Raw genomic sequence first — 17,507 nt, 5'->3', positions numbered from 1 at the left:
AATAGTACTCTCAAGATCTTGGGAACAAGAAGACCCAAATCTTTCTAATCAATTAGAAAAATTTACAGGTATTAATCAGCACTTTAACTGCAGTCAATTATGGGGTAAGTCTCAGACTGGTAATTACAATCATTTGAACTTGTGATTTGGCAAAATGAAACACTTGTTAGTAGACTAATGTAATTATGGGTTAAATTACACAGAAATCCTTCTTAACACAAGAGGAACTTAAAAACGTACCTGTGATACACTGAAACTGACCATCATCTCGCTGGATCGTGAAGGCCTCTCCTGGGTTTACCTGCACCAAGATTACCTGAGGAAAGCAAGAAAGATGCTGTTAGAGGAAACCAGCCTATTCAGACCACTTCTAAACTCTTAGCGCAACACATTCCCTTATTTCATAAAAAATGCATACACTGCTTGGATGAACGATAACACTGCAATGAATAAAGATAAACTGTAGCGATTTGAATGGCCCAACCTGTGAGGGCTGCATGAATAAAATCTAACAACATGACTAAACTTCCTTCTGCCCTTATCTTGACCTCATCTAACATCGGCACAGTGCTCCACATGGCTCGGTTTTATTCCAAGCTAATCTATCAAGTGTAAAAGTGGCCATCATTCAGCCAGGCACAAACATGCTTCCATTACCTTCATTTTCTCTTGGCTATACACAAAACTGACACACAAATAGATGAAAACATACCCATACACTTCTGAGGGCAGCAGAAAATGGAAACATTGTTTACTGCTACGACAAAAATGCTTTGATTCCAAGAAAAAATAAAGGGGAAAATGGTAATATATACGCATACATACCAGCCATGGGGTGGCGGCAATGTGCTACAAATTTAAAGTTGTCCTTTTTTGTCGTTGTTTGTTTAAACAAGTACAAAAAAAGGATGTTTGTTTCCTTTGAGATCTGAGAATCAATAGAAATGTCATCAAAATGGATTTGTTATTGTCTTTGTGGCACTCTAAACTCCTCCAGTTTTCTGATCAATGACTGCGGCTCGGGGGAATCATCTGTGAATTTGACACCGCTGAATCGTGAAACAGCACAACCAATTTCTGTCATAGTTTTAACGATATCATCCACTCAGAAACTTAAATAACACAAACAAAAACAAATTCAAAATCTTTTAAACTTTACAAAAACATTGTAGAATATCATTGACAATAAAATTTGAAAAACGAAATATCTTACTGGATTTTTTTTGCAGTTAAGCAACTCGACTGTAATCTCTACTTACATCCTAACAACATTAAACCAACACACCAGCAACCACTTAAAACACCTTATAATGTGTTTAAACACACAATGTCTTTCTAGCTTGTTGTTGCTAATCACCACTCATTACCATTGCTGATGGTGTAATGTTATTGGTAGACTGCCTGTCTATACATATTTTTGGATGACAAGATCACAGATGATAAAGATCACTGGTAAAAGATACGGACCTAATTTGGCTAGAAATTAGTTTTTAATTTTACTAATGGTTGGAGAATGTTGTCACTATTGCTTAGTTCATTAAATCATTAACCACATAAATCATCTAATAGGGGTGTCCCTGATTAAGGACTTACATAGTTGAAACTGAATTTTCAAATCTGAAAGTCGAATCATATAGTCGATAGTCGACGTTAACATGGAAAGTTGATGCCTCTCAGATACAAATGTGTGGGTAAATAATGTTTTATGTTTCGATTAAAGGATAGAAAACATTAAATATCAGTGAAACCCTAGGAATTGACAGTATCTTTTACAATCATGCTCTCACTATAAATGTTATGTATGACAGTAGTCATTAATGTTCTGGATTGTTCTTTGTCCTGTTCACACTGCAGAGTGAAGATATAATCACCATACTTTAAAGAGTTTTACTGCTGCGTAACTTAACTAAATGCATCTTTGGTCATGTCCAACTGCAGGTTTTTCTAAGTGGTTTGGTCATTAGTCATAAATATAACTGTTTATGCGTCATAACTTTTTAACCAGAAAAAAAATAAATCTGTGTATGAATTTAATTCACTAATACCACTAATACCATTTGCTATCATACATCTCTTATTATATTAAAGATAGGGATAAATTACTCAGGAAGGGAAACATGCGAGTTACACTGACAATTTATTCGCTCTTTACTTAAATTTCTCTCAAATTTGTTGGACACTCCCACACATGGTAGCTTGTGTCGTGATGCAAGAAGTTGCCAGCTGTCCTTATAAATAAATGAATAAATTACATTAGATTGGTTGGAAGTTGCTATATCTGTGGGCTGGATATAAAAGCACCCTGGCAAAAACTAATAACACGTCAGTGAATGCTACATAAGCAAACACCATTCTCTTCAAAAACAGCAATTTGGTCAATAATGCTTTAGCTATTTTCATCCCATTACAGTACGTACACCAAGTTCAAATCTGTGCACTAAATGGCTTATTGGCAACACGTCTGCCAAGTAAATAAATGTGAAAATAAACTAAATCAACTGAATTCTGGAAACTTTTTATACACCAACAAAATCACTCTATAAATGACAGACCTCTGCAATACCACAAAACAAAGAAGGGCAAAGCAGGACTCCACTGTTCAATAGACAGGATGCAAATCTCTGACATTAGATTACAAGGATGAATGATGATGAAGTGGAGAGGACAACATCATTGGATGTGACGTCCAAACCCACGTCACTCGCATGGGTCTGAAATGAGATGGAGAGGCAGGTTCAGCGCTCATCAGAGTACCACTTGTTCCATGAAATCGCTCTGAGTCAGTCTTCCATTGAGCTTTTGTTAAGGCACTATTGATGACACATCTGTCTCTGAGATGAGCGGGAGCACTGATCTATTTCAGTTAGAGCAGGGGTCCTGATCTGAAAGCCTCCAGCAGGAAGTCATCTGACTGGCTGATTTTTAAACATATGCCACCTCGTTCAGCTCTCTCTAGTCTGGCTAAAGGTCTCAGTGTTTGTCCCTTCCTCATGAGAGGATATGGAACAGGGTGAGTCACATCAAAGGTGTGGATGAACCATGATAAATGTCATACCGAGACTGAGAAATGCACTCTGATATCAGTCAACAGGTAAAATAAACAAGTTAACATGTAGAGTCCTAAAAATGTCAGTGTAATAAAACAATGTCAAAACATATCCCTTTAAATAAAATCACGTATTCTAGAATACAGATTATTAAAGAGTTCTTTTTTTCCACCAGTGTCAGTTTCGAGTCATTGTAAATGTACTCAAAAGTCTTAAAAAACAAAACAAACGAAACTTGGAACCAAAACAGCGCAAATAACGTGTCATGCCAAGAACAACAGGAACACACGGCTCTCGCCTTAGCCAAGGGTTAAGAACCGACAGTCCTTCTGGAGGTAAAAACCAACTGAACGAAAGGACCTCAACCCTAGCCACAAATCAACAGTGATCAGCTTTCTCACATCTCCTTCTCATCTAAAAGCCATCAGCAGCAGACTTCATAATAATAAAAATGTGTTTATCATAAGAGAATATTTATCTACACAACAGAGAAAAACACTTGAATTGTAGCCTCTAAGCCTAACCTAAAACAAATAAGCACAGTGTACATTTCAAGAAAATTAATCTGGTAGCAAGTGCAATTTATTTACCTCAGACTTGTGGTGGAAGTCACAATTATAGCGCCTGAACTCCCACGGCTTGGGGCTCCAACTGCGGGTCTCCCCTAACACAGCCATCCTCTGTACTTCCGTCTCACTCTCTGTTCCCATTCATGAGTACCACTGAGACACACCAGCTATCCCTTGACGGCTGCACACACAAACACACACACTCATACGAGCGTGTTCTCGCTAGGTCACAAGCGCAGAGGCAAAGAGCGATGCATGAGCAACAGCACACGCAACGATGGGGGTGGCTGAGGGAGGTCTTATTGAATTAGGTTCAAGCAGCTACATGCTGTTGCATTCACGTGTGTGTGTGTGCGCAAGTGAGCAAGCTCACAATTACTCGTTCTGCTCTGCCCTGCTCACTCCTTTGTTCTGCATCATAGCTAGTTATCCTTGCACCCCACTTTCTCTGATACAACTCTCATATAGATGCTGCATTACTGACACATTCTCCAGGTCCATTTCCTATGGCAGCATGCAGTTTTTAGACAAAGCAATTTGTGTATGTGAAAAAATACTAAATCTTCACTTACTGTAGCACGCATTTCCCTCTCAACCAGCCACAGCTGCTTCAACAGGCTGGCTGATATTTTAAGGTATCTGGTACCCTCCCTGTGCTCCGGGGGTCCGAGCCACCCTTCTCCGGCTTCACCCGGTGCTCATGAGATTGGAAGGGCTGCACGGTGTGTTCGACACATGGGGGCCTGTGTGAACTCTTCACCCTCCCAAGCAAAGCCCCGGTGAGAGAAAGGGATAGAGGGCTCGCCTAAGTGCGCTAGCTGAAAGCCGTTCACAAGATAACAGGAGCGAAGCCCATGTTTGCGCTCTCCCTTTCTGTTTTTTAAATCTTTCCTCCTGCTCTCTCTGCAGTAGATGAATGACTCTCTCTCCCTCTTCTCTCTTTCTGGCTCTAACTCTGCCTCACCACCACCGCCAGTCTCCACGGCAACCCCTTCAACAAATAAGCCCTGCCGATGTCCGCAGCGCGCCACCAATGAGGAGGACAGCTAATCGCCCATGTTCTGCTCACAGGGGGAGGAGGAGAACGAAAAGGAGCGAGGGAGGAAGGCCACGGACGAGTGGACGCAATTGCTCTTTCCTTCGAGGGTTTGTAAGTCTCAGCTCTCCCTCTGTGCCACACTGGCATTGACTCGTGACTGTTCTGTGGCAAGCGTTTGTGTGTGTGTGAAAGCGAGTGAATATGGATGGCATCCACACTTTACAACACCTTCAGGTAATGCCAAGTACTGGACTGGCACGGATCCAGCAATTAAAAACACGGATAGGGGTCTCAAGTTATCCTCCATTCCTTTGTTCTCCGTTTTGCTTTGGTGACGACAATAGTGAGGGGGCATAGAGCGACACGCACTCATTCACCAACAGACACTCACGCACATCCTCCCTCCCCCTCTAGAAAGAATCAGTCGTTCTTTCTATTCTCCGTTCACAGAGACGCTGCTTCTATTAATACCATGACTGATGTACAAGGAGATGAAGCTGGGGTAGTGCAACAGCTTCTTTGGTGTGGAGGAGTGCCTAAGCACTCACCTCTATTACTGCAATGTCCTCTAACTAGAAGAGACGGCATGGAAAGAGAGGTGTAAAACATAAATAGGAGGATATCATGAACCTACCCATTTCCTTTTTAAAAAGATCAATTAAGCTTCTCCTTCTTTGACACAGAAGAAGGTAAAAAGAGACTCAAATTTCTTTGACATTTCTCAAACTACAAAAAAAACAACAACAACTTCTTATACTAGAACTTCCTCTTATGATGGGAATGCCCAAAGGCAGTTTGCAGTCTTTTACACAGTGCTGATCTCAAAGATATGTGTTGAGTTCTGAAATACTCTACCAGTCAAAACCAGACTAGCCCAACAATAGGATTGTTTCTGTAAATTGTAAGAAATAGGGATGTGCAAAATTAAATCTGAAAAAAAAATTATATATATATATATATATATATATATATATATATATATATATATATATATATATATATATATATATATGTGTATGCATGTATGCATGTATATATATAAGATTTGATTTTGCACATCCCTATTTCTTACAATTTATATATACACACACACACACACACCTAGTTGGTTGAGGAGATCCTACATAATTTAGTTTGAAACTGTCCCTTTTCAGATGTGGAAATATTCAACAACATGTGTGACACTAGACGACAAGAACAGTCAATTCCAATTTTAAATTAATATTAGTAAGACAGGACAATATTTGGTCAAGGTGCAACAAAATCTGGAATCTAAGTAAGAACAAAAAAAAAAAAAAAAAAAAAAACAAATAAATAAATACTAAGAAAATCGAGACCATAGCAACTCATATTGCTACTCAAAAATTACACTTCCATATATGTAGGACAAAATATCTTCATGGGACATGATGGTTAGTTAATAATAGTTTAAAAAACTATGAAAAAAAAAGTTTTTAAAAAAAAAAGTTTTTATAAAAACCAATCATTTTGACCCACACAATGTATTTTGACCATTGCTACAAATATAGCCGTGATACTTATGGCTGCTTTTATGGTCAAGGGTCACATATATGCAAAATAACTAAGCTCAGTGCAGGCGCCGAGAAGTTCGACAGTAATTCAAACTCAAAATTGATTATTTGCACCTGATTTACTCTAATGCTATGGAATGACATGACAATGCTGCTACATTTGCATTGTGAAGTTGTCAAGTCATGATGCATCATTACTGCCACAGACAGCTTGCATTATCTCCACACATATAGGCATCTATGTTAAAATATTAACGGTAAATTAAATCATTCATCTTGATCTATCCTGATATCTATCCTTTTTCATTCATTTTTGTATTCATTTTGTACCTTTACATATTCAAGCAAACTGCAAGCCAATTTCTTTAATACACACAGACTATCAATCGGGGCAGTAAAATGTCAGATAAGAGATGTAGTATCCAGGTGGTAGAGAGACAATGATTTGCACGAGCAAAGATTAGCAATAGGAACATTGTTTTTCTAATGCGTCATGGCCAGGCTGAACTTGCCGGGTTTAGGCACAAGGCCATCAGGAGGTGGGGGGAAGTGAGAGTGATTAGCAAACACAGCTACAGTGGTTAGCGCTGGCTTTATTACCCTGGAGATGGGCCAGTGGTGCCTTTGCGTTCACGGCTGTTAGCAACTGACGTCTGTGCTTCTCCGATGAGTCAGGGCTCAGGTTCCTCACTATTTGTTCCTCTTTAATTGTTTACCATGTGGCAACGTGGCACTGCAGCTGAGCTGACACGAAACAGAAATATGTGACGTTGAAGAGGGGACTCTGAATGTCAATTTGGTGATCTTCTAGTGATTTTCAAATGTTCTCTGGTTCATATGGAGCTACTTTCTTTCCCCTGTATCCTCTGTCCTTAGCATCAGCTAATGCCATACTAACTGAATTGTCAAACATAGCAATACACAGGTCCCTGGCACTTTGGGTGCATCTGGCTATTTAGTCAAAAGCATGAGATCCTCCACAAGCCCTGGCAAAAGAGCCTTACTATGACATTGTAGGATGTATTGGTTTACATCGCAAAGAGCCTCAAAACATCAATATGACTGATGGTTACTGAGGACGACTGTTCTCTTGACAACGCCTTTAATAAGAGTGGGTGATGCTGTTGGTCCAATAAGGACTTTTTCAATTAGTTGTCATTTCCTTCTTCCCTGAATTGTTCTCCTAAAGCCTGGTGTTGTGAACAGAGGCTCTCACTAAACATTGTCAACTTGAATAAAGGTCTCAGTGAAAAATTTATGGTAATCAGCTGAAGTCATTATCCAGAGCATATGACAAGTAACTACAGGTGATTATCTGTAGAAGCTGCTATTTAAAGAGAATGAGTTATAAACATAAGTTTGTCTGCTAAAAGAATCAATGTACGTGTACACCAAGAAAGCTTCCATAAAAGAATCACTTTTGAGAAGTAAAAGATAAACCCAAAACTGTTATAAGCCACTGAAACCACTGATCTCTGACTGTACCTTTTGCCAACTTCGGAATATATTCCCAGCAAACCAAAACCTATTAGCATCAAAGTTGGACTGCTATCTGCAATTTGTATTTCATGACACACAGTACAGGTGAAGCTGAACTAAATGTGAATGGGTGAGAAGCAGCATTGTACAGAGTCATTGTGTGAAAGCAACCTCACTCTATTGATCAAACTCCTTTTACACATGATGGTGCTGAAAAGAGTGAAAATTCAGCTCCACAACAGTAAATGACAGACGGTTACTTGAGATGACTTTGTCAGCTCTACAAAAGAATTGTCCATTTTTTCTCCTATTAGGTGATAAGTGAGACACCCACTAGAGAGAGGGAGAGAGAAAGACAGAAACTCATTGCTATGGAAACATTGCTTAGTTCACCAATGAACACGGGGAGGAGTAACATGTGGGGACAAAGGGAAAGATTAATGTTTGGTTCAGCCATTTTATGGTTTCAGAGGGCACGGCTCGATGAACGGCTGTAACTCAGGCACTGCATGGTACCACGGCCACTACACATGAATCCACCCACAACTCTGGCCTTAGGCCCAGCTGTGCGTCTTCTGTCCACCTCTTCATGGCAGGATGGCGTTAAACGGAGCAGTGGGGTAGGGGTTATTCACTTTCATATCACCCCACTGACGCACTCAATAAAAAAGAGCCTCATTATCCACATCACAGTGGGGGTCATTTCTTTGTGTGCTAAAAAGCTGTTTAATTAGGTAGACTAATGCATTCACAAAAAAATGCTTGAGGTTAGGACTATGATACACATTGTGATGCACAGTGATTTTGTAATTGGATCAAGAATAAAACTGAAGAAATGCCCAGAGTTTCATTGAGACAGATTGAACCTTTATAATCAGTTTCGGCATCTCTCTAGCATGATTCAATTTTGTCCAGAATGGTGATTCGTACAATTAATACTCGCTGGGAAATGTCAGTTTCAGAGAATTTCCCTTCTTTACTTCATCATCAATATCCAGTTTTATTGGAACAGCACTAATTGCATTTACTAATTAACAGAAGTAAACATTTTGTCAGCTTCATGCAAGAGAAGCTTTCGCTTCACCTTCCCGGTTAGTTTTACTCTGCAGGACGTACTATGTTAACAAGACATGGTGTACAAGATGAAAAGGAAGATGAATCAAAAACACATCAGTGCTTCCAGGTCGATTTAGAGCCATTTATACAAGGGGCTTTTCGGCACTACTAACACAACTCTGGTCTTATCCAGCACAGACTTCCTGCAGAGTGGTCTATTCTACCCTTAGAGTCTCTGCTCTTAAGTTAAGCCTGACTGCTGCTTCAAAAAGCTTTGTGCACATAAAACCAAAGTGTTTGAAGACCACATAAAAACCTGAAACGACCCAAGGCACAGGGAGGAAAAGGCAAATAAATGTGTAAAAGTGTAAAAGGCCAGACGTCAATGCTTACAGACGGATACAGGGAGGAAGTATGGTTCCACCAAATCTTTACAATGAAGAGAACAGCTGGGCACCTGGGCTATTAGTAAGTATTGATAAACAACAGCCTGATTCATCTTGTCCTGAATCTAGCACAGACAAACAAGCAGGCAGGACTGCAGGGAGTAGAGAGGGGAGACATAGGTGGCGAGAAATGAATAGGAACTGTGAATCATTGTGCACGCACTCCACTTTGATTTTATGAAAGAGCAGCAACTGTGTTGCCAGGAGGATGCCACACTGATATTTAGCTTCCCTCGTTTCAACTGCAATGTCAAATGCACAAGTGCTAGAGAGGAAGAGGGAGGAGGGAACCTGGTTGCTGAGTGAAAGTCCAGTGGGAAAGGTCAGGTCAGAGGCATAAGTCATCATGGCACATTGTCACTACCGTTTTCGCCAGGATGTGTCAGTTGGTCCAGGTCACAGGGACTCAGGGCTCAGAGAGAAAACTTTTGCCGTCAGTTTCGTACTCTCACTTTTACCAAGTCTCTCTTACAAAAGCACTTTTCCTCTGACAAGCAGACCAGCTAACACCAGGAGTCACTTAGTTACACTTACTTTACCTTGAGCTCTCCCTGTTGCGAACATCAAAGGCACACCTGGAGAGGTGCCATGGTCGTGATTAGTTGTAGGCGTGAAAGGCCACATATGAAGAGAAATGCCAAGGGCACAAACAAACACGAAGCAGGGCACACGCTTGCGTGGTAATTAGCACTGAGCTAGCGCTAGTCCTGGCTTTTCACACCAGTAAAGATTCATTTGTATTCTTGCACTGTTGTAGAGGAGTGACATGAACCCCATCATGCTATCTCCCTTGCATATCTTGATCTTGACAGACAACATCTACCTGTTCCCAAATGGAAGAAAGCGTCTGCATCCTAATCTTGCTTTCCCCCGTCTAGACACCAAAAAAAGTATGATAAAGGCATCATACAGATTCCACACTCTACGGAAGCCATTTCTACAAATGAATTTGCTTGGCAATGCACTTCCACAACCTGTGGTTTTATGAATGAGTTGAGCAGGAGGTGATAAAAATGAAAGGGGATGAAAAGGGTCATAGGAATGGAAGATTGGAGCAGGGGATGGTGCGTATGCATTTTCTGCCTCTTTAAGTGCTCAGCGGACCATAAGAATGATTGGGAAGGGCTTGTCAGGTGATCGCCGCAGGGAGTTGAAAAGTCAACAACACGCTAATAACAACACGGCTTTGTCGAGCCTAGACAGACTTCCACTACACACAGTGGGCAAGTAAAACATTCTTATCTACCAGCATAATTCAGACTTGATATTTTCTTTTGATATGATTCCTTTAAGAGTCTTTAAAGGAACTGTTAACCCAAAAATTAAAATGACAGCATATTTTACTCACTCCGAAGCCATCCTAGGTGTATATGATGCTCTTCTTTGATACACAGTCTAAATTTGTTAAAATAATTCTCATGGCTCTTCCAATCTTGGTAATGCTAGTGGATAGTGGCAATTATTTTTAAAGCTCAGTAAATGGGATATATCCTCAAGTACTGTGGCGCAAAATGACCTATGAGTCATAGGTCAGCCAAGAAGCTGTAACTTGGTGCAATCCACCAGCATTACCAAGCTAGAAAGAGATTGAAAAATGTGTTTGTCTGAAAAAAGGATGGCTTCAGTTTGAGTAAAATAGGGGGTAATTTTTACTATTCCATTAAGTGTCGGAAACAGTGGTTAACACTTATGAGTGCACTATCATTTGCCATGTGTGCACAAGACTGCAATTACTCATCCCAATTTAATGGTAATTACAAATAAACTGGACTAAAATTCAGCTTTCAAAAATAAATAAATAAAATATGGTGCATTCAATCAAGGTCAAAATGCATCCATTTCTTGGGAATGACAGTCATGGTCACTTAAGAGAAATCAGGCTGACATCCATGAAAGTGACAGCAGTGGCACCCAGCTTGGTTACGGCCACTGACTCTCACCATGACAGCCTCAGGGGGCAGCGACGGATGGACAGCTCCCCTCCATGGCCTTTACTCCCACTACCACACGTCTCCATGCTGGGTCAGGTTCAGTGACGTAAAGACTGGCCAGATCCACAAGAGCTGATGATGTCGACAATTTGGGAGTTACGCCACCCACCGTGTATGATCATGGTATAGTAACATTTTAAGCATACTAATATCACAAGAACAATCACAGCGTAGTGACTGAAAATAGGCAAACAATGCACATTGCAGAAAAAATTTAAATAAATAAATAAGTACTGTCATGAACAACACAACCTAAAATGCATTTCTATTGCCCGCTTGTTTCACACAGCATTCAGTGGCGTAGATAAAACTTCGATTTTACCTTAATTAACAGTGCCGCCATTTTTATTTATTTTATTTTTAGGACTTAATTTTTTACTTTTCTTTAAATCCTCTGCAGTTCCCTGACCATATGATGTCACAGTTATGTGTATTTATTTCTTCAGCATTTTTGTTAATATTATTATTATTATTAGAATTAGTAGTAGTAACATTTGTTATTTTACTGGGCAATGATAAATCATGTTCAAAATAAATGTTTTTTGTACGTACAGTAGTGTGTGCGTGTGTGTGTGTGCTGTGTATATTTATTATACTTATATATACACACACACACACACACACACACACACACACACACACACACACACACACACACACACACATTCATGCAAGTTTTTATAAGAAAATTGTATATATATTTTATATTATTATATTATTATACACACACACACACACACACACACACACACACAATTAATCATTGCTCAGCACCTCTTCCTTTTTGAATTTTCATAAAAACAAAAAATGCTAATTTAAATGCCTTAATGTTTTTTTCCTTGTCTTTTGTTGGATGCTGGTAATATTATTAATTAGCTGTTATACTATAGGGCTGTTGAATGCTTGAATCTAAATGGCTGACGAATGTTCTAAGGTGTACAATTATTTTCAGCAAACAGTTCAGCAAACGTACTTTCAAGCAGCTTTTTAACCACATTATAGTTCCATATCACTTCATCAAATGGTTTCAGCCAACAGCAAAATAACCAAATAATAACACTGGCCAAACAAATAAATAAATCAATATGATGAAAACGACAGCTCATTTCCATGATTTGCCACAAAATTTAGTTTTTTTATGTACTGCAAGAACATCTCCCTTAGAGATGAACAAATATTATAACATGTTGATAGCACTATTCTAACAACTGTGAGATAACAATGGTGCTGTTAGTAAAGAAAATTAAGTTAGTTTCACCATTAGCCGAACACTTTCGAGAGATGCACATTCTCTCTCTCTCACTCTCTTTCTCATAACTTAGCCATTACCTGCATTAGTCTGCTTTCAATAGTTTAAACCTCCGTTACTAGGTCTAAAAAGGAGGCATTGGATGAGATGCGGAGGAAATAATCCTAATCACAATGGTACAAAAACCTTAAAATATATAATCTGATCGATGTCTTGAGGTGTAGCAACCGTAGTATAAGCAAAATTATTGACTCTGGGCCGTTGAATTATTAGAAAAATGATGCACACCCGAGGTGTAACGGTGTAATAATTCAACGGCCCAGAGTCAGTAATTCCTTACATAATTTTTGAAAATGACAAGAGATAATGAGAAGAACACGTCTAATATTAGGTAACAGCAGAAGCTAATGACAAAGTACTTGAAAAGAATGTAGAAAAAGCAAGAGCAAATTAAACTGGTGCTATGCTGTTTGGTCGGGAGTTGTTTAATAAATCTCTTTGAATTTTACTCCATCTTGTAATCTGCTTTAAAAATATTATTTTACTTCCACCCGATAGAGACTGAAAATAAAATAATCCTTACTTTTTTTTGTGAAGCTTTTTCAAAGTAAGTGAGCTGGGGAAGTGTCACAGCTCCATAATGATCAAAGCACCAAGTACCAGCATGCCATTTTAGACATTTTTAAATGTTTTAATACAAATCTAAAATATAAAAATTTGATAAACACTCTCTCTCATATATTATAATTATCAACAGACAGACCTGGCTCAGCTTGCTCTCCTGAGTTCAACAGAACCATATAAGAGAGTTTGACATAATAAATGATTTCAGCAGAACTTCAGCAGTCTGCTGGTTAGAAAATTGCTTTTTCTGCAGAACATAGCTTAAGGACCTGACAGGGAACAAACAAGTGAGCATGAAGAAATGATGCTGATTTATCCTACCTGTTGCGGTCCATCTCCGTTGACAATGTTGGGCGGGTGGGTCGGTGGAGGCGGGGAGGTGAGCATTGGGATGTCTGGGCTAAGCAACTGGCCGGACTCCAGTGGGGAGGTGTGGTCAGCCATGGCTCCCTCATCCACACTACAGTAGAGGCACTGCTTGCTCCTGCAACCACGAAGGATTCGGCCTTAATTCAATTCCATCATTAACAAGAACTTCAGAATCACCACAATGACTGCATGCATGCAAATATTAAAATATAACAACTGTAAAATTTTTCCTCACAATAAATATGCGATTGTCAACATCTTACTTCCGGCTGAGAGGGAGCAAGTTGCTAGCCATAATTCAACTACAGCTGTAGTGAATTGTAGTCAAGGACTGAGCGATTGCCGTGGACTGGAAGCCAACTGATAAACAGTCTTACACCAAGAAATGGTGATCATGCCAAGAATTCACGATGAAAAAAAAATTCTCTCATTTTTGCTCAAATCAACTACTTCCGACAGGACGAAGTAACATTAATCAAAGCCAAAACCTAGATATTTTAGGCTATACAGAAATCCTGGCCAAGACACCTCGTGGAAAAACTGCACGTATGGTCACCCTCATTTAAGGCATTAAAGTTATTTGTCATTTTGCCACATTTATAGCTAGCTATAAACAATCTTTTAACTACTGAACTAGCTACAGAATGTCCCATAGTGGAAAACGGATGACAAAACATGGAAGAGTGAAGTATTAAAAGTGGGCAGGCAGAATAAGATGAATATTACAGAGAAAACATTTTGGTTTGTACAACCTCAATACTTTCTAACTGATGACAGATTTGTTAGATTATTTTTTCACTCTTTATGTTATATAATACTTTAAATCATGCAAGTTACTGAAGCTATGTTAGGAGACTAAACATAAATTTGCACGTTGACTTAAATTCTGATGATTTTACTTTTTGTGACACTTTCTTTTTTTTTTTTTAGGTTTGTCTTAAATCAATTTTTAAAAATCCTAAAGCGTTGGTAAAATAATTCTGAAGCCTTAACACCTTTCAAAAGTAAAATCTTACTGACCCCAAACATTTGAACAGCAGAGTATGTTTCCTATAAACAACTCTGTAAAAAAGTGACATATAAAAGTGAGAGCAAAAGAAATGATGCTTCCTTCATTAGCATGTGAGAATCATTTCTTCCTTTGATCAAGAGGTCATTTTTAACCTTACACCCAGTGGTATGGAGACCCTTTAGGCTTCAATTTTAATTTCACTGTTGAGTTTACACATTCATAGCTTTTCAGGAGAAGGACAATAAAAATAGAAACCATTGACTAATTTGTGCCATTGTATTTGGCTTTAATAGTCAGGCAGTTTAGCAACTGTATTGTCGTCTCAGGGTCAGTCATGGCATAGAGATAGACGTCAAACACAAGAGGGCAGAGAGGCTTTTTTCTTATTTTAGAATTGTGCGTAAAAGAAAAATATAACCTATTTTAAGCTCCATTCATTGCATTCAGGGACTGTTTGACCTGTCTGGGTTCTATGCAGCAGAGGAATGAAAATGTGCCATTTGTTCCCTGCCACGTCCACACGCACTCTGAAACGAATTCAAATGAACTAATCAACTCATAGTATGGGGTACGGCCCGGTGTGAGCACGCTCTCTCTCTTCTATGTAGCAGGCTCGCAATGAGTCACAAGCAGAAGGTAATAAGGAGGAAATGACATCTGTCCTTGAAGCTCATTAGTATCTAGCGCATGCGTTCTCGGCTGCCGCAGTGATCAGCCTAATCCATTAGTAGTCCCCTACTTAAACCCGCACACAAAGTCAGGTTATGTGGGTGATGCTCAATAAGACGAATCCTGCTAAGACTTAAACCACTTTTCCCGCAGACACAGGTTTTAGGAAGATGGACAAATGCAGCATCTGCAATTGTGGGTCAGGTGTTAACAGCGTCACAAGTTTAATTTAGTCAGACCTCGTGCACCTTTTACCTTTCATCATCTTTCCTTAAAATTCAAAAATAAAATTGGATATTGGAAGTCATCTCGCAACAATTTTAACTTCAAAACATCAGGAGAAACTACAAGACTACCAGATCCCACCGACTTTAATTAAAGTTGGAATCAGAGCCATATCTGGGACCTAAAAAAAAAAAAAAACTTTAACTATGACTGGTCTGTGCTTTTCAATTTGACCAGCAAACAACCCAAGACACTGCAATATCAATGGGCTAATAACCACTCAGAAAAACATTAGCAACTGCACAACAATTCTGGGGAACACTATTAGCACTCAAGTATCTTGATGGAGGTTAAGGTTAACCCCCCAAGTTTCATAACTTGATTTCTAAAACTACACCCTTTATTATGTTTCTTTCTATAAATGTAATCACTTTAAGTTTTCAATAAATTAAATTAAATCATTGTTAAAAAATAGAATCTTTTGTAACCTTTGTATAATTGTCTTTACTGTGACTTATATACAATGTAATGCATCTTTGCTAAACACATAAGTTATGACAGCCACTGTGTAAATAATATTTTTTAGCAACGCATTGGAGTAGAAACACAATTAGAACCAACAACTCACTGTGCTCGTGTGCATGTGCTTGTGTGTGTGTGTGTGTGTGTCAGTATGTATTAGGCATGTAATGATTCAAAAAAATGGCAGCTTGGTGCATACGATAATCCAGTATGTATGCAAGATGACTGACTGCTTGATGAATCATAAGAAATCAATTACATGCCCCTAAAATTCTAAATGTTTTTATTCATATCATATGCCCAAGTGTTTGCGACACATCATGTTGAGATCCACAGAAATTCAGGAACAAAGGAGAAAAAAAGTAATTGAGATTGATGAGTCTGGAAAAGGTTATAAAGCCATTTCTAAAGCTTTGGGTCTCCAGCGAACCACAGTAAGAGGCATTATCCCCAAATGGCAAAAACATGGAACACTGGTGAACCTTACCAGTAGTGAGCAGCCAACCAAAATTGCCCCAAGAGAGCAGTGACACCTCATCCAATAGGTCACAAAAGGCACCACAACAACACCCAAAGAACTGCAATCATCACTTGCCACATTTAAGGTTAGAGTTCATGACTCTACCATAAGAAAGAGACTAGGCAAAATGGCCTGCAGTTCCAAGATGAAAACAGCTGCTGAGCAAAAACAAACAAAGGCTCATCTCAGTTTTGCCAGAAAATATCTTGATGAATTAGGGGGAAAATACAAAGGTTGAACAATTGGAAGATGTGTGTCCCATTACATCTGGCATAAAAGTAACACACCATTTCAGAAAAAGAACATCATACCAACAGTAAAATATGGTGGTGGTGGCAGTGTGATGGTCTGGGGCCGTTTTGCTGCTTCAGGACCTGAAAGACTTGCTGTGATAAATGGAACCATGAATTCTGCTGTCTACCAAAAATCCCGAAGGACAATGTTCGGCCATCTGTTTGTGATCTCAAGCTAAAGCGAAACTTGGGTTCTAAAACACACCAGCAAGTCCACCTCTGAATGGCTGATGAAGAACAAAATGAAGACTTTGGAGTGGTCCAGTCAAAGTTCCAACCTGAATACTGTTAAGATGCTGTGGCACCTTAAAAAAGGCAGTTCGTGCTCAAACCCTCCAATGTGGATGAACTACAACAATTCAGCAAAGATGAGTGGGCAAAAATTCCTCCACAGCGTTTTAACAGACTCCTGACTGCAGCTGTTGCTGCTAAGGGTGGCCCAACCAGGACCAGGACTTTCAGGCACTTAATTTAAAAACTGCATTTTGTGTTTTCTTGTGTTATCTTTCATTAATATTTAAATTTGGTTGATGATCTGAAACTTTAAAGAGTGACAAACATGTGAAAAAAAAAAAAAAAAAACAGCAAGGGGGCAGATACTTTGTCACACTGGAAGTAAATGTGATACTGATTTTCTACAACATTTCAAACAAGTGTTCTAAATATTGTGAGCATTGCCTGTGTTTGCTAAATTTCACTAATGAAAACAGTTACTAAGCAGAACTGTTGTACCTTTCTTAGCAACATAACTGACTTTTGTTAAGATTGCTGCCACCAACTGGTGGTTTTAGTTTTAGTTATGCTGTGTGTCCTCCAAAGTGTTTTCAGCCTTTTCAGCACATTGTTTTCATTAGTTGTGTTTTGT

The 17,507-nt window shown here is 39.1% G+C and overlaps 1 protein-coding gene across 2 annotated transcripts in view; it reads right to left on the bottom strand.

The window, feature by feature from the left end:
- Nucleotides 1-13,516, bottom strand: part of fndc3a (fibronectin type III domain containing 3A) — a 47,979-nt gene extending 34,463 nt beyond the window's left edge. Inside the window, exons 1-2 of one of the 2 annotated variants that reach the window (XM_043258769.1) lie at nucleotides 13,354-13,516; nucleotides 241-316 (exon numbers count right to left, since the gene is read on the bottom strand). In XM_043258769.1, the coding sequence (XP_043114704.1) occupies nucleotides 241-316; nucleotides 13,354-13,476 (199 nt within the window). In that variant the 5' untranslated portion in view covers nucleotides 13,477-13,516. Of the gene's footprint in view, nucleotides 1-240; nucleotides 317-3,637; nucleotides 3,866-13,353 lie in introns of those variants that run through there. The other variant, XM_043258770.1, reaches the window with a different exon arrangement.
- Nucleotides 13,517-17,507: the final 3,991 nt, after the last annotated feature.

The sequence above is a fragment of the Puntigrus tetrazona genome, chromosome 15, assembly GCF_018831695.1.
Source record: "Puntigrus tetrazona isolate hp1 chromosome 15, ASM1883169v1, whole genome shotgun sequence".
In the NCBI taxonomy this organism is placed as follows: domain Eukaryota; kingdom Metazoa; phylum Chordata; class Actinopteri; order Cypriniformes; family Cyprinidae; genus Puntigrus; species Puntigrus tetrazona.
Note: the sequence above shows the minus strand (reverse complement) of the source record. Positions and strands in the feature narration are given on the sequence as shown.